At 43.0% G+C, this 18,357-nt stretch overlaps 1 protein-coding gene across 6 annotated transcripts in view; it reads right to left on the bottom strand.

Moving 5' to 3' along the window:
* The window catches only part of WDR60 (WD repeat domain 60), a 264,691-nt gene that overhangs the window by 136,917 nt on the left and 109,417 nt on the right, over nt 1-18,357 (bottom strand). For all 6 annotated transcript variants that reach the window (XM_033931587.1, XM_033931589.1, XM_033931585.1 and 3 more), the window contains 2 exons: nt 14,015-14,095; nt 165-381 (listed from right to left, as the gene is read on the bottom strand). In XM_033931587.1, coding sequence (XP_033787478.1) covers nt 165-381; nt 14,015-14,095 — 298 coding nt within the window. The remainder of the gene's footprint in view (nt 1-164; nt 382-14,014; nt 14,096-18,357) is intronic.

The raw sequence follows: 18,357 nt of genomic DNA on the forward strand, positions 1-18,357 counted from the left end.
TCCAGTTACTCTTAACTACCAGCTAGTGGCCTCAAAATGGTCCTTCCTTATCCCCGAAAAAAAACCTCTACAGACAAGGATAGCTGTATAACTAATCACCTAATAACTGTGATTTATATCCATAATCATTTATTTATAACTTTTCTTTCTGCTAAAATACAAACCCTTTCTTTGCTCTCTTTCATGCACACGTTGGCTGTGTCTTGATGGGAAAGCAGCAACCCTTTCATTTTCTGCACTGATGGCTTTTTGAATTTCTTCAACCTCTGCTTTCTTGGAAGGAGAGATCCCATTCAATTTTTCAGCTAGTTTTATATGTACATGATGATTATCATCTTCAGCCATTTCTTCTTCTTCATCTTCAAAATCATCAGCATATTCCTTGAAAGAACAATCACAGATTTCTGAAAGTTTTACTTTATTTCTCTATAAATAGCCCCATATCAATAATCCAGATCCGATGGTAGAAGAAAACCCCAGCTGCTAAAAATCTTGGGATCATGGAATTTGCTGTTTTAACCATATTTTATAAGATAAGGGGAAGTTATGAAAATGGGCTACCATTTAGACATGTTATTTTACCAATAACTCTTGTTATTTTAGTATAAGTGCCATTTTATACAATGACATTTAGTAACTAATAAAAAGAGATTAGGTTCTTACCTTGCTAAGCTTGCGAGCTGTGCAGAAGGAATCCACTCCAGTTTTTGAACCCCTCCTTCTTCACTAGAGGGCTCTACTACCCCCTTCAGTTTGTACCAAAGCAAGAGATAGCCCCATACAGAAACACATGTGAAGGAGGGGTACAGGGAAACTCCCTGAAATACAATTCTGCTCTGCTCTGAAATCCTAACAAACACGTTAAACATTGCCATTAAACAATGAAAACTGCAAAACAATCATGCCAAACAGAAATCTTTTTTTAATAATTAAATCTTTATTGATTTTCATTTTAAGATTCAAGCAACAGAAATCTTTACGGAGCTCAAATAATACCCCAACGTGTTATAGCACTAGATTATTCTTCATACCCTTAAGGTCTGAAATCTAAATATCAGATTGAGACAGTAGGCAGACGCAAGAAATAACTGACAAGGTGGGGCTCCAGAATGACACACCTATCTACTAGAAAGCACAGTTACTTACCGTAACAGGTGTTATCCAGGGACAGCAGGCAGATATTCTTGACTGATGGGTGACGGCACCGACGGAGCCCCGGTACGGACACTTTTAGAGTGATTGCACTCTAAGAACTTGGAAAGTTCTAGAGGCCGCACCGCGCATGCGCGAGTGCCTTCCCGCCCGACACAGGCGCGCGGTCCCCAGTTATGATAAGCCAGCTTAGAAGCCAACCCGGGGAGGTGGGTGGGACGCAAGAATATCTGCCTGCTGTCCCTGGATAACACCTGTTACGGTAAGTAACTGTGCTTTATCCCAGGACAAGCAGGCAGCATATTCTTGACTGATGGGTGACCTCCAAGCTAACAAAAAGAGGGATGGAGGGAAGGTTGGCCATTATGAAAACAAATTTTGCAAAACAGATTGGCCGAAGTGACCATCCCGTCTGGAAAATGTATCCAGACAATAATGTGATGTAAAAGTGTGAATTGAGGACCAAGTGGCAGCCTTGCAGATTTCCTCAATAGGTGTAGAACGGAGGAAAGCTACAGATGCTGCCATAGCTCTAACTCTATGGGCCGTGACGGAACCTCCCAGTGTTAGTCCGGACTGAGCAGAGCAGAAAGAAATGCACGCTGCCAACCAATTCGACAGCGTACGCTTAGAAACAGGATGACCCAATTTATTAGGATCAAAGGACAAAAAAAAGTTGTGGCGATGATCTGTGGGGCTTAGTACGATCCAAATAGTAAGCTAAAGCCCGCTTACAATCCAAAGTATGTAAAGCCTGTTCCCCAGAATGAGAATGAGGTTTCAGAAAGAAGACAGGCAGAACAATGGATTGGTTGAGATGGAATTCAGAGACAACCTTAGGGAGAAACTTTGGATGTGTACGCAGAACCACCTTGTCATGATGAAAGACCGTAAAAGGTGGATCTGCAACTAGTGCATGTAGCTCACTGACCCTCCTGGCAGAGGTAAGAGCGATAAGGAAAAGTACCTTCCAAGTGAGAAACTTGAAAGTGGCTGTCGCCAAAGGTTCAAACGGGGGCTTCATCAAAGCGGAGAGAACCACATTCAGATCCCAGATAACAGGAGGTACTTTAAGGGGTGGTTTAACATTGAAAAGACCTCGGGATGAGCTGTAAGGAGTTTCCCATGGACTGGCTCATGAAACGCAGCAATAGCACTGAGATGGACTCTGATGGAGGTAGATTTGAGGCCAGAGTCAGACAGAGAAAGCAGATAATCCAACAAGGTCTCCACTGGAAGAGACGTAGGATCATGATGATGAAGAAGACACCAAGAAGAAAACCTTGTCCACTTCTGATGATAACACTGCAGAGTGGCGGGCTTCCTGGAAGCATCCAGAATAGACCGAACGGGCTGAGAGAGAAGAGAGTTGTTTGAAGTCAGCCCGAGAGATACCAAGCTGTCAGGTGTAGAGACTGAAGGTTGGGATGCAGGAGGGTCTCCTGATTCTGCGAAAGCAGAGAAGGAAACAGAGGAAGTAGCAAAGGTTCTCTGGAACTAAGTTGAAGAAGAAGGGAGAACCAATGTTGTCTGGGCCATCGTGGAGCAATCAGAATCATGGTGGCTCGTTCCTTCTTGAGTTTGAACAAGGTCCGCAGCATGAGTGGCAGAGGAGGAAAAGCATACAGGAACCGATTGGACCAATCCAGAAGGAATGCATCCGCTGCCAGACGGTGAGGAGTATAGATTCTGGAGCAGAATTGGGGCAGTTGGTGATTGTGAGGAGCTGCATAGAGGTCCACTTGAGGAGTGCCCCATTGATCGAAGATGGACTGTAGGGTTGAAGGATCGAGAGTCCATTCGTGAGGTTGGAGAATTCTGCTGAGCTTGTCCGCTAATGAATTCTGCTCTCCTTGGATGTAGATTGCCTTCAGGAATAGGCTGCGAGCTGTGGCCCAAGTCCAGATTTTCTGGGATTCCTGACACAAAAGGCGAGAGCCTGTTCCACCCTGTTTGTTGATGTAGTACATCGCAACCTGATTGCCTGTGCACAGCAGGAGGACTTGAGGAAAGAGAAGGTGTTGGAAGGCCTTGAGGGCGAAAAACATCGCTCTGAGTTCCAGGAAATTGATGTGATGCTTCTTTTCCTGGGCTGTCCAAAGGCCTTGAGTTTGGAATTTGTTCAAATGAGCTCCCCAGGCATAAGGGGATGCGTCGGTGGTGATGACTAGTTGATGAGGCGGTAGATGGAGCAGAAGACCTCTGGAGAGATTTGAGGATATCAACCACCATTGTAGAGACTGACGAAGAGATGATGTCACAGATATGTGTCGTGAGCAAGGATCCGTCGCTTGGGACCACTGGGTAGCAAGGGTCCATTGAGGAGTGCGCAGGTGAAGACGTGCTAAAGGTGTTACATGAACTGTGGAAGCCATGTGACCTAAGAGTATCATCATCTGTTTGGCAGATATGGAACTCTGAAGAAGTACCTGCTGACAGAGAAATTGGATAGTCTGAAGACGGTTGGCCGGTAGAAATGCTCTCATGAGGACTGTGTCTAGCACTGCTCCAATGAATTGAAGTCTCTGAGTGGGGATGAGATGAGATTTGGGAAGATTGATCTCGAACCCCAGAAGTTGTAGAAACAGGATGGTTTGGTTGGTGGCCAGGAGCACTGTCTGAGATGAATCGGCCTTGATTAACCAATCGTCCAAGTAAGGAAAGACTTGAAGGTGGTGAGAGCGTAGAAAGGCAGCTACCACAATCAGACATTTGGTGAACACTCTTGGAGAGGAGGCAAGACCGAAGGGTAGTACCTTGTATTGGTAATGACAACGGTTGATCATGAAGCGGAGGTACTGTCTGGAGGTCAGATTGACCGGTATGTGAGTGTATGCCTCTTTGAGATCGAGGGAGCATAGCCATTCGTTTTGATTGAGAAGGGGATAAAGCGTGGCTAAAGATAGCATCTTGAATTTCTCTTTGACCAAGCATTTGTTGAGATCGCGAAGATCTAGAATCGGTCTGAGGTCTCCTGTCTTTTTGGGAACCAGAAAGTAACGGGAGTAGAATCCCTGCCCCTTTTGTTCTGGAGGAACTTCCTCTATAGCGTTCAGAAGGAGGAGGGATTGAACCTCCTGAAGAAGGAGGGAAGACTGAGGAGAGTTCAAAGCAGACTCTTTTGGTAGACTTGGGACCGGGAGGTTCTGAAAGTTGAGAGAGTAGCCGTGGTGGATGATGTTGAGGACCCATTGGTCCGAAGTGATAACTTCCCACCGGCTGAGGAAAAAAGAAAGACGACCTCCGATAGGTTGAGGTTGCAGGGAAGATGGTTGGACGCTGGCTATGCCCTGGAGAAGTAAGTCAAAAAGGGCTGCGTGGATTTCTGTTGAGGAGGCGGCTTGGCAGGCTGTTGCTGTTGTGGTCTAGGTGTCTGCCGTTGCTGCTGGCGCTGCCGTCTAGGTTGTTGTGGAGCTGACTGCAGAGGACGAGCCACATAACGGCGTTGGTAGGCCGATTGTTGTCTGAAAGGCCGTGCCGGTGGAGGTTTCTTTTTTGTCTTGAGGAGAGTATCCTAGCGTGTCTCATGGGCGGAGAGCTTTTGGGTAGTTGAGTCCATAGACTCTCCAAACAGCTCATCCCCTAAGCACGGTGCATTAGCCAACCGGTCTTGATGGTTGACATCAAGTTCGGATACTCTCAGCCAGGCAAGGCGGCGCATGGCCACAGACATAGCTGTTGCTCTGGAAGTAAGTTCAAAACTATCGTAAATAGATCTTACCATAAACTTTCTCAGCTGGAAAAGTGAAGAAGAACATTGGCGAAAAGCCAGTCGTTTTCGCTCAGGAAGGTGCTGCTCAAAAGAAGCCATGGTGGTAAGGAGATGCTTTAAATAGAATGAAAAATGAAAAGCATAGTTGCCAGATCTATTGGCGAGCATCGCATTCTGGTAAAGACGCTTACCAAATTTGTCCATGGCTTTACCTTCTCTGCCAGGAGGGACAGAAGCATAAACACTAGCTCCTGAAGACTTTTTAAGTGTAGATTCCACAAGAAGGGACTCATGTGGAAGCTGGGGCTTGTCAAACCCTGGAATAGGGATGACTTTGTATAGAGAGTCCAATTTGCGGGGAGCTCCCGGGATAGTAAGAGGAGTCTCTAGATTTTTGTAAAAAGTTTCCCTCAGGATATCATGAAGAGGGAGTTTCAAAAATTCCTTTGGAGGCTGGTCAAAGTCAAGGCCATCAAGAAAGGCTTTAGACTTTTTAGACTCAGCCTCCAAAGGAATGGAAAGAGACTCACACATGTCTTTTAAAAAGGAAGAAAAAGACAAAGAGTCATGCTTGGAGGATGGGTCAGGAATAACAGGATCATCCTCATCCGAAGAACACTCACCCTCTGATAGAAAAGGTTCTTCGGAATCACCCCACAGATCAGGGTCCCTAATATGGGAACTACGGTCCTGAGACTCAGGGGTGGATGGTTCCAAGTGTCGGGACTTGCGCAGTGACTTACCAGACCTCATCGATGCGGTACCGGGAGAAGTCACCGGTTGCATCGGTGCCGAAGTTTGCACCGACTGGTGGTGGGATGTCGGCTCCGGTGCGAGGAGTGGCATCGATACCGATGAGGCCGAGTGTACCGGTACCGAAACAGTGGATGCAGACAATACAGGCTGTTCCACTGCCGGTACCGGCGGCTCAGTACGGACCAGCACCGGGAGATTCGGAGCCAAGATAGCTGGAAGGAGTTGTTGCAATTGCTCCTTAAGCTGCACTTGGAGGATGGCCGCTATGCGATCATCTAATGAAGGCACCGGTACCGCCTTTTTCTTTTGCGGTACCTGCGGTGCCGCTCTACACCCCGGAGATGAGGAGCCCGATGTCGAGGGACTCACCTCAATAGGGGCGGAGCGCTTCCGCTGGCGTCTCACGGTCTGCAGGACTGGACTCGCTGCAATCGAGACCGGAGGACGCTCCAGCGGGGAAGGCTTCTTAGCCGGCTTACCTGGGTGTTGCGACGCCGGCGCGGAGTCACGCGGTGTCGATGAGGTCGGTGCCGACTGTACAGGAGCCGATACCGGTGTCAATGTCGCGGGATCGGACATCTCGGTACCGAAAAGTAATTGTTGTTGAATTTCACGATTTTTCAAAGTACGTTTTTTCAACGTGGCACAGCGGGTGCAGGTGGACGCCTGATGCTCCGGACCCAGGCACTGTAGGCACCAGTTGTGCGAGTCCGTAAGGGAGATAGGCCGTGCACACCGCTGGCACTTCTTGAACCCTGGCTGAGGGGGCATGAAAGGAAAAACGGCTTCCGCCAAATCGAAGGCCGAGGCCTCGATGATGGCAGAAGGCCCCGCCGGGGAAAAACCAAAATGAAGAAAAAATACAAAGTTTTTTTTTTTTTTACAAAAATAAAAGAAAAGAGGCAATAGAGCCAAAGGGGTTTTTGCGAGCGTGGAGAAAAATTTTCAACGGCCGTTGAAAAACGCGTCTTCTTAGCTCCGCGGAAACTAAGAAACTGGGGACCGCGCGCCTGTGTCGGGCGGGAAGGCACTCGCGCATGCGCGGTGCGGCCTCTAGAACTTTCCAAGTTCTTAGAGTGCAATCACTCTAAAAGTGTCCGTACCGGGGCTCCGTCGGTGCCGTCACCCATCAGTCAAGAATATGCTGCCTGCTTGTCCTGGGATAAAAGATATTAGCAAGGTAAAAATACACTCTCTTTTTTTGTGTAATAGGTACATCATTCTGGATCAAAGGGACATAACAAAAGCAGTCCTAGAAATCTAGGGTGGGACTGTGCTGGCTTGTAACACTGAGGACCCAAAGGCAGACTCCTCCATAGCCACTACATCCACTTTGTAAACTTGGAAAATATATGTAGAGATCGCCTGAGCTTCCGTCCACGAAGCAGCCACACTTCTAGATGAATGCACCTTACGAAATAGAAACATAGAACATAGAAACATGATGGCAGATAAAGGCCAAATGGCCCATCTAGTCTGCTCATCCACAGTAACCATTATCTGTTTCTGTCTCCGAGAGATCCCACGTGCCTATCCCAGGCATTCTTGAATTCAGACACAGTCTCTGTTTCCACCACCTCTTCCAGGAGACTGTTCCACGCATCTACCACCCTTTCCGTAAAAAAGTATTTCCTCAGATTACTCCGGAGCTTATCACCTCTTAACTTCATCCTATGCCCTCTCATTGCAGAGTTTCCTTTCAAATGAAAGAGACTTGACTCATGCACATTTATATTACATATGTATTTAAACGTCTCTTATCATATCTCCCCTCTCCTGTCTTTCCTCCAAAGTATACAGATTAAGATCTTTAAGTCTGTTCCCATACGCCTTATCACGAAGACCACACACCATTTTAGTAGCCTTCCTCTGGACCGACTCTATCTGGAGATCGTGGCCTTGGAAGCCGGTGCACCCATCTCACCTGACTAGTGACCACAAAAAGATGGTCAGATATCTTGAGGATACCAATGAGTTCAAGCTATTGGAGAAGCACTCTTCTCACATCCAACTTTTTCAAAATCCAGTTCTTCTTAGAATCTGAAGACTAGAATGCCAGCAATCTGATTTCTTGATTGACATGAAAAATCAAAGAACCTTCGGCAAAAAGGATGGAACAATGCGCAAAGAAACTCCGGTCCTGCAAAATTGAGGAAAGGATCTCTAGAAGAAAGAGCCAGTAGCTCCAAGACTCTTCTCTCTGAGGTATGAGCCTCCCAAGCTGAACAGGCTCAGAACATCTGGAGTGAAGCCTTGTACTGGGGATCTCGAGGACCCTGGCAGGGACCCCCTGCCGGTCCTCCTGGGCTCCATTGTCATTGCATGTCTGTGCTTGGCCAATGCACCTTTGGAGGGCTCTGGAAAGGATCTCTTTCCATGGGAACATGCCTCCTATAGATCTCCAGCTCTGGAGGACTTTGAGGAGACTGAGCCCTCCCCTCCACAATGTGCTGTTGCACACAGGACATGATCATTCCTCGGCTGATCATCCAGTGCAATCCTGGCACAATATAGGGGTAGGAAGGTCTGAGGGATCCATCCCTGCCAATTTTAAGTAAAATCAAAGTGTTTTGAGGCAGATAGAAGCTTTAGGAAAAAAAGATTGTTTAAAATCCAACATGGTCACTGCCAGTAAAATTGCACCAAAAGCAGCCTATGGGGACTTCTTAGAAATACAAAGAATGGAGGAAAAGAGGTTTTAGAAGTGGGGGACCTTGGTTCTGGCTGCATAAATCTTCAAAATTCACATTTGAAGACTCCCCCCCACACCTGATTTTCCCCAATAGCTATAATACCTTACTCATTGTACCATGTGCCTCCTTGCTCCAGCTCAGGAATACAAATGGAATAAATGGAGAAGAACTCTGCCTCACAGGTTCACTGGACAAACTTAGTCTTCGAGTTGCCAGTCAGACCGAGGTCAGACTAAGCCTCAACCCCCAGAAAACTTTGCACTACAAAGGGGAGGACCACACAACTGGCCCACTATTAAGCCCAGCAAAGCCGGGAAGGTGTTAAACAACCTGCACCTAAGCTCCTGATAAATAGAGGGTGACAGCCCCTGAGCTCAAAAAAATACAAAGCAAGCTGGCTAGCTAGGTGTTCTTGAGGGCTGATCTGGCTAGCAGCAGACTTTCATAACACAAGTCTGTGTCTGGAACTCTGGGCACCAAGCCTCCGACTGAAAACTTAGAAAAAAAATAATAATAATAATAAAATCTCAGAGCAGAAACACTTCTGAGCAACTTGCTTCCAGAAAAAAACAGGGGGGGGGACAGAAGCAGTTCCCTGGGAAGGAGGCAGAGTTCAAAGTTGATTGAAAGCATTCTGCAAGCAACTTGTGGGTTCAGATGCTAAACCCTAGTGTTCAGGACCACTAGACACATTGAACTAGAACTCTTTTTTTTTTTTTTTTTTGCAGAAGTTTGTGCATAGTGGCAGGATTGTATATTGGTGTTAGAGAGATGATATCAAAACTTTAATAGTTTGTTATAACATTAGACAGGGTTTTAGATATTTTGCAGTAATATGTGTTAAGTGCAAAGAGTCTGTTGATCTTGTAACTCCCAATCTCATGAAACTGCAAAATCAACAAGATCTCAGAGAAAGAGAACGGCAGAGTGGCTGGGGGCAGATGGAACATGTGTAAGAGAACTTGCCCATAGTGACTAATCAGATTTCATGTTTCATTTTCCCAGCGAAAAGATGAAACTGTATTGGTCACTAATGGCAACTTTTGTGGAAATTTTCCTTTTCTCCTGTTCTTATAAATAGGCCCCATCTTTCTTCATTTTCACTCAGTTTGTAAGAATGACACACCACCTGTCAAGGGGCTAGTTTATATGAGACTGGAATATAACAGATCATGCAACGTGTGCCTTGGTCTGTACGCCAGTTCCAGTGACCTGTATTTGTTATGCAACTTGCCTAGTTAGTTACTGTTTAACAATAAAATGTCCTTTTCAAAATCTCTGCTGCTCGGAGCTCAGGGGTACTCAGTTGAAAATTTTTCGACCTAGGGGGGAACTTGGCTTCAAGAAATTGGGAAACACTGTCCTAAAAGACTACTGTTTTGTGCACTTATACCTTAATTCCTCCCTCTTTACACTACTCGTAAGCTGCATTATTCTGTGATTATTGTTATACAATCACTTCTGGACTTTAAAATCATCAAAAGCTCCACTTTTGTTTCTATCACAAACCTATTCTGAACATAAATGTAAATGCTCTAAAAATAAAAAATAAAGTTTATGTTTATTAGAATCTATGTTTACCTTATTGGGATGCTGTTTGATGTGAGATGATCGTTTTGCAATTGTAGCTCACATACAACAGAGTTAAACTAGGTATTTTCCTGTGCCCTTAAGGCTCACAATCTAAGTTTTAACCTTCCATTGCCTCAAGTACAAAGACTTGCTCAAGATCAATAGAAGCTGCAATGGGATTTGAACCAGGCTTTCCTGGATCTCAGCCCAAGGTTCTAACCATTAGGCTACTCCTCTGCTCCTCATGACTACTTTTATAAACTTATCCCTAATGGTTAAGCTTTCAGACTTCTTGCACATATTCTTTTAAATATATTTGTGAGCAACAACGTGAAAGGAGTAAAAGGTAAAGTTTGCCTTTTTGTGGATGATACCAAAATTTGTAACAACCTGGAGGGAGTGGAAAACATGAAAAAAAAGTTTCTATAAACGTTTAAAGAATTGTCTAATGTTTGGCAGTTAAACTTAATGCTAAGAAATGCAGAGTGATGCATTTGGGAAGTAGAACACCAAAAGAGCCATACATCATAGGAGGGAGAGGCTGATATCCACAGACAGGGAGAGGGACCTTAGGGAGATAGTGTTGGAGGATCTGAAGGCAATGAAACAATGTGACATGGTGGTGGCTATAGCCAGAACGATGCTAGGCTGCATACAGAGAGGCATAATCAGCAGGAGGTATTGATGCTCCTGTACATGTTGTTGGTGTAGCCCCACTGGGAGTATTGTGTTCAGTTTTAGAGGCTGCTATGGAAGTAAAAAGATGAAGCGTTCCAGAGGAAGGCAGAAAAATGGTATTGGGCTTGTACCAAATGAAGTATCAGAAGAGACTGGGAAACCTGACTAAGTATACCCTAGATTAATGTAGAAATAAACTTTTTCTAGAGAAGAGGAAATGGTAAAACTAGAGGACATGAATTGAGGTAATGCCAGGAAATTCTTTTTTCAAGGAGGGAGGTGGTAGAGGCAAAAATGGTGATGGAATTCAAAATGGTATGGGATGAACTTAGAGGAGCTCTACTAAAAAATGGATAGTAAAAAACATAATTAAAACTTAAATGGCAGCATTGTATAAATGTGTTGAGTGGCGCTTAGATGGCGACTCTGGCTGTAACGAACCAAGGCTGGTGCTAGATAGGCTTGTATAGTCTGTGCCCCATATATGGTAAGCCGTTTTAAGATATGCTGGAAAGGGTTTCAATAGCAATTTCAGTAGCTAGAATGTGAGGACAGTGCCAGGTAGTCTTTTACAGTCTGTGTCCTGCACATGAGCAGAAGGATTCAGATAGGCTGGAATGGGCTTCTATGGTCTATGTCGTTGCTTCATTTAGGCCTTTATCTGTCATCATTTAATAAGTTACTATGTTACACCAAATTATGCATACTGTTTAATTAGCATGGAGAAAGGAAAGGTTAGTATAATGTGGAATCTCTTATATCCTAAAAGAACAAGAATTTCACCCAGAGTTATTTTCTACCTGTGAGCAGTATGTTCTGTACAATCAGTCCTAAACATATGCAGAATTCAAGTGAATGATAAAGTACTATCAAATAAATGACTGCAGAAAACTATGGCCCAGATTAACTAAAGATAGTGACTCAATCGCTGTTGGCTGATTCTCTGGCCAATTTTCAAACAGCGATTGATTCACTATCAAATTTGCATGCAAATAATTTGCATGGAGGTGCAAATCATTTGCATGCAAACCCACTGACTCAATCGGTGCACAGCCATGACAGTGGTGACAGGAGAAGCAGCCTCCTGTCACTGCTGTCAGGGCTTCTGTCGGGAGGCTTTTTTTTTTATGGCACAGATATTTTGCATGTATTACACACGCAAAATATCTGCCCAATAAAAAAAGGCTTCTGACAGTACCCCCTCCCTCTCTCCCCGAACCTAAAAAAATAGCAGGAGGGATGCCCACTCCCTCCTGCTACCAATCTTAAATATCATTAATCACAAGAGAAGGGGGTATTTAGGATAATTTGCACGATGCTTACTTTAAAACAGCTTTTTACACATCAGTGTCCAACTTTCATTTTATAATTTAATACAACATTTGTGCTCACCCACTGCTTTTTATCATTCAAATGATGCCCCGCTTTATCAACAAACTCATCCACATGGCAACTACAATAGGAGGTTGAAGTATCATAAAAATGCACTGTTCTCAGTAAAGAGACCTCTTATAACACGGATGTTATTTCAAGTCCTCATCCTGAATGCATGTAGTATAATCATTTACTCCAAAACCTCCTTCCTAACCATTGCTTCAAATTTTATTTTATTTTTATCTAATATTGAAACTAACTAAGGGCTGAAATTTTTTGTTTTACTTTTTATAGAAATAAATATTTTATTCTGTATCAAAAACTAAAATCAATTCATCAATGCATTTTGAAGAAGAACAGCAATACTTATCTTAGTAACTTTTCCAGCTAAACCCAATGTTGGAGAGCTATGAACTACCAGATGCTCAACTTCCTCTAGAGCATTTCAGCTATCAATCAGCCTTCATCGGGTGACGCTAAAGCTGCTGTGCCACTTCCGAGTTTGCCAAACTTATAAGGTGATCCATATATGTCCGCCGATCTCAAATAAGACAGGAGGGATGCCCACTCCCTCCTGCCATCAGCCCACTCCACCACCCCCACAAAACTTCCCCCCGAACCACACACCCACCTCCTGGACGAACTTAGGCCCAGATTCACTAAAGGTAGCGACTCAATCGTTGTTGGCTGATTCTCTGGCCGATTTTCATACAACAATTGATTCACTATCAGCGAGCGATTGAGTCGGTGAAGAGCACTGACAGTAGTGACAGGAGAAGAAGTCTTCTGTCACTGCTGTTAGGGCTTCTGCTTTATTTTTAACAGGACAGATGTTCTGTGTGACTTAAACGCGCACCATCTGTCTCATTAAAAATAGCCAACAATCGTCCGCCCCCCTCGAGAGACCATTCCCCCACCCGCTCACTTGCCCGCTTCCCCAAAAAAACCAGCAAGAGGGATGCCCATTCCCTCCTGCCATCAGCCTACTCCCCCCCACCAAACTTTGCCCAATCCCCTCCCATGCTGACCTTAGATACGGCAGGAGGGATGCCCATGCCCTCCTGCCGTCAGTCCCCACCCCATGATGTTGCCCCCCAGCCATTGCACCCGTATCTTTAAGTTGGAAGCAGATGGGTTGTCCAGTCAGACCCTCCTGCTCCTCCGGTCTGATCTTGCACAATACGGGCCTTAGGCACCTCCCCAGTGCTTCATGGGAAGGGGCCTAAGGCCCAGATTGGCTCAGGCGGCTTGGGCTCCTCCCTTGGGAGGGGCCTGAGGCACCTGAACCAATCAGGTACTTCCTTAGGGAGGAGCCTAAAGAAGTCCCTGATTGGGAGGAGCCTGAGGCATCTGAGCCAATCAGGGCCTTAGGCCCCACCCCGTGCATCACATGATGCACCGGGGAGGGGCCTAAGGCCCGCATTATGCAGAAGCAGGCCGGAGGAGCAAGAGGGTCTGACTGGGCAACCCTCTGACTCCCAACTTAAAGGTACAGGGAAAAACAGGGGGTGGGGGGGCGACAGCTTGGGGGGGCCCGATGGCAGGAGGGAGTGGGCATTCCTCCTGCCATATTCACGCGGAGGGAGTGTGTGGTGTCGCAATGAGGGGGGGGCGCATGATTGTCAGCAGGTCGTTGGGGAGGGCCGGAGGCGGCGCTGGGGGGATTTAAAACATTTTTTTTAATGGGACAGATATTTTGCATGTGCAATACACGCAAAGTATCTGTGCCATTAAAAAAATAAATTTTTTTAACTAGCAGACCTGTCGGTAACACAGGTCGGGTTTTAGGATTGTAAAACCCAATGCAAAATAGCCAAGCAAATGTTAATGAATCAGTTGCTTGGCTATTTTGCATGAGGTTTTAGAAATTTGCATGGCCAGATCGGGAAAATGGGTGATCAAGGGTAAAAACACGCGATGGGCTGTTTTGTGAATCAGGTCGGTTAGCAGCGATCATCGCTAAACCAGTGAAAACTGGTTTCATGACAATCACTGACTTTAGTGAATCAGGGCCTATAAGAAATACTATTCACTGTTTTTATAGATTATTGTTGTTAGGGACCAATATATTACATACTTCAAAATCTTCCTCATAATTTCCTGAGTAGTCTTCATGTACCACCTCTGAACTCTCTGCAATCAATTTCTTTTCAGATTCCTAGAAGAAAAAGCAGTGAAATTTCAAAGCTGCTCAAGCAAATCTACCAAAAGGAGAAGTCCAAGACAGATGTATTCTCAAAGATGTTCTAAAGCAATAATAGAAGAAACTTTCACAGATGAATTCTTTTTCCTAGAGCAGAAGACCCTGGAGTTGTGCAGGGCAAGATCAATATCACAGGCTCATAAACTAGCATACCCAAGAGATTCCAAGGAGAACGTAGTATTGGGAAAAAAAATTCATGGTTCAGATATTAATTTTTTTTAGGGCAAGGAGATTGTCAGGTCTGTTCCTTCTAATTCATAATGAAGTAGTTTGAGGTCAGTGGTCAGAATATTTATGCAGTCAGCAAAGTTATCCATCAAAAATGAGGATGGGAGCCATTTAAATGTATAACTTATCTGTTTATGCTCAGATATTCAGCTACTAAATGTATAAGTTAGAAGATCAAGTAGACCTCGCAAACAGCATAGTTACTCACCTGTAGCAGGTGTTCTCCAAGGATAGCAGGCATATATTCTCACATGTGGGTGATGCCATCCACGGAATCCAGTACGGACATTCAAAAAGTATATTGTCACTTTAAAACTTTAAGACCGCCCATACCACGCACAAATGCAAAGTGATGTACATTAGGAAGAATAACCGTAATAATAATTACCAGATGCTAGCGTCCACTTTAGGGGTCAGCACCCAAAAAGATCTGGGTGTCATCATAGACAGTACACTGAAATCTTCTGCCCAATGTGCAGTGGCGGCCAAAAAAAGCAAACACGATGCTAGGAATTATTAGAAAAGTGATGGTAAATAAGGCTAAGAATGTTATATTGTCTCTGTATTGCTCCATGGTGCGACCTCACCTTGAGTACTGCGTTCAATTCTGGTCACTATATCTCCAAAAATATATTGTGGAATTATTGAAAATTAGGTTCTTACCTGGATAATCTTCTGTTAATCTTCTCAGGAGGTCCGTATGTTAGGTGATCAATCCATTCCCGTGAACCAGGTTTTGCAGAAGTGTGTTACTCACAACTTTCACCACCTCCCACATTGCCAGTGGAGTGGTGTGCTCTCTTCAGTACATTCCAATGCAATCGATCTTCACTGGAATAAAATACAATGAAAGAGGGGTACAGGAAACTTCCCACAAACATCATACAATTCTGTTTTGCAACTTAGAAAAAAAGAACAACGATTGAGATTTTTCAATTGGCAAAACAAAATAAGAATTTAAAGTGCCAAGATGCCCGTATTCATATAGTCCCCGATTTGCCAAAAACACAGCAAATAAGAGGAAAAAAGTTTTGGAACTCAGACCGCAATTAAGAACTATGGGGGCTAAATATTAACAGAATGCGGATATTTAATATATACAGGAGACGCATCTGTTAGCGGTAGAGTCAAAAAAGCTGGAAGGAGGTTGGGTAAAACAATGTTTTTTTGCCCCTGCATTGTGGAAAAAAGCAGGGGTAGCTATATTAATAAATAAGAAATGTAATTTTCAACTGATTGATTCAGATCTTTTAGGAAGATGGATACATGTGGAAATGAGTATGGGAAATAGTACAGAAATGTGCGAGCAATGGAATCCATTACATCTGTCTTGGTGGGGGAGAATTCAAACTATTAAAATGATGATTTTTGCCTGTGATTTGTTATCAAATGAGTATGTTACCAGTTTTTTTTAAGGGATCCTTTTATAAAAAGTTAAACAGTATACTTACAAAATTCATTTGGCTGGGCAGAACTCCTAGAATTGCTTTAGTATCTTTACAAAAACCAATTGTGGAGGGTGGGGTAAATTTTCCAAATTTCTATAGGTTATCATCAAGCCTATATTTTGCACCAGGGTATGTATTGAGTCCTCCCAGAGCTCATTGATAATACTCCAGACTGGTTGTGGTTGGAATGGCGACTTACGTTCCCTTTACACTTATGTCTTGTTCTTAGCATTAAAATGCCTAGATTGTATAAAGAAACCAGAATATTTATTGATACATGGAAAACTCTAAGATATGTTAATAATTTAACATCAATTCCAATCTATAAATCGACAAATCAAACTATATGGTTAAACTCCAAGATTCAAATTGGAGGATTTAAGGTCATCTGGAAGCATTGGATGATAGCAGGTATACGGATTTTAGGTGATGTTATTTCAAATGGTAAACTGCTTGATTTTTCACAGCTGCAACATAAATATGGTCTTAATAAATCACAAAGCTTTAGATGGTTGCAACTGAAGCAGGCCATTCAGGCAGGGTTCCCTTAATGGAAAAATCTTAATACACAATATAGTTTAGAATTTTTATGCTTTCAAGGGGGCGTGGCTTCGACGCGCTGAGAGATGGCCGCGTATGAGATTGGCTCCGTGAAAGCAGGCAGTTTACTGAACTTTTAAGGGGGAAAAAAAATAAAGAGAATTTAAAAAGAAAAGGAGCATTACGATTGTTAAAATGGCATCGAGTTCGGGTAAAGGAAACAAAAGTGTGATGGCAAACGGATCAAGCGGAGGTAAAAGGTCAAAGCTGGAAGTGACTTCCCCTCAATCAGTTCCGTTGCCTGTGGAGGAGGTAGATAACAGAGATCTTTTGCGGGAAATTCAAAAAGTACAAGAAATTGTGTTAGAGAACTCAAAATATATAAAAGAAGTTAGAGATGAGATAGCAGGGTTAAAAAGCAGAATGGATATAGTGGATTTGAAAATGAATACTCTAGAGAAAAATGTGGAAAAAACGGAAATGGAATCAGGGCAGTTTAAAAAGGCTCAGAAAGAAATTGAAATATTAAAGAAAGATTTTGAAGATTTGTCCAACCGCGAGAGGAGGTGCAATTTGAGGGTTCTTGGTCTACCTGAAGGGGTAGAAAAAAATGATCCAGTCACGTTCATGACTAACTTTTTAATGAAGATTTTACCGATTAAAAGCAAATTTCAGTTGGAAGTGGAATGTGGATCCCAACAAAAAGACTAACTGCACAAAAAGGACTAAGGCCAATGATTATAAAGTTGCTCAGATATCAGCAAGTAGCTGAGATATTAGCGTTGGCTAAGGAGAATAAAGATATAAAATATCAGGACTCAAAAATATCAATAGTGCCTGATTTTGCAAGAGTGACAGCTCAAAAAAGGAAGATGTTGCTGGAAATGCGCCCGCAGTTGAGAGCTCTGGGTGCGAGATATGGGTTAATATGCCCAGCAGTCATGAAGGTTACGTATGAAAATAAAACTTATAGTTTTGAATAGGCCAATAAATTAAAAGAATTTATAGAAAAATGTGAAGTGCCAATGAACACATAAAAGGAAATGAAAGTAAATGATATATGTTATCGGTTGAACATATTTTATTTGAAGAATACTGGTATTTTTATTTTTTTTTATGATGCTGAAGAGAGGAAAAAAAAAGATTTGATAGAATATTCAGAATTTCAGTTAACAGTTTCAAATGACTTAAAAAAAAAAACAACAACAACAACTCGACATTCTAAAGATTGCAATAACATGGTTTTGCCTGAAAGAGAAGGGGGCACTGTGAACTACAAGGAGTGAAACTGAGATATAAAATGAAATCAACAACGAAGAGCAGAATTTAGAAGAAAAGAAGAGAATGAACATGGAAGATGGCTTTTGGAAGAAAATTGGATAGATTACTTTTGATGGGTTGCAATAACATGGTTTTGCCTGAAAGAGAAGGGGGCGCTGTGTGCTACAAGGAGTGAAACTGAGATATAAAATGAAAATGGTACATGCAGCTCTTAATGAAGAAAGGCAATGGGAATTAAAGAAATCTAAATGTTGTTGAGTAAGACTGGTGAATATGGCAAACTGAAATATAGAAAGAGTGTGAGTCTGTATGATACGACCTGCTCTTTGAAAGTTGCCATACGTTTGAAGGAAATCAACAACAAAGAGCAGAATTTAGAAGAAAAGAAGAAAATGAACATGGAAGACGGCTTTTGGAAGAAAATTGGATATATTATTTTTGATGGGACAATGATATGTGATAGAATATTAAAAGCAATACACTAATGGAGTTTTTGGATACAAAAGTAGATATTGATAATATAGGATACAGAGATTTTATGGTTATTAAATGATTATAAAATAAGATTTACTCTCTGAGCATTTAACATATGAATACTTTAATATATAAGGGAGTATAGATGACATATTGAAATTATAAAATGAAAATTAATTAGTAAGTTATTACATAAGGGATATGAACTAATAAAGAATGTAATAAGTGTGAGTGGATAATGTGAAT

Source organism: Geotrypetes seraphini, chromosome 2 (assembly GCF_902459505.1).
Source record: "Geotrypetes seraphini chromosome 2, aGeoSer1.1, whole genome shotgun sequence".
Classification (NCBI taxonomy): Eukaryota; Metazoa; Chordata; class Amphibia; order Gymnophiona; family Dermophiidae; genus Geotrypetes; species Geotrypetes seraphini.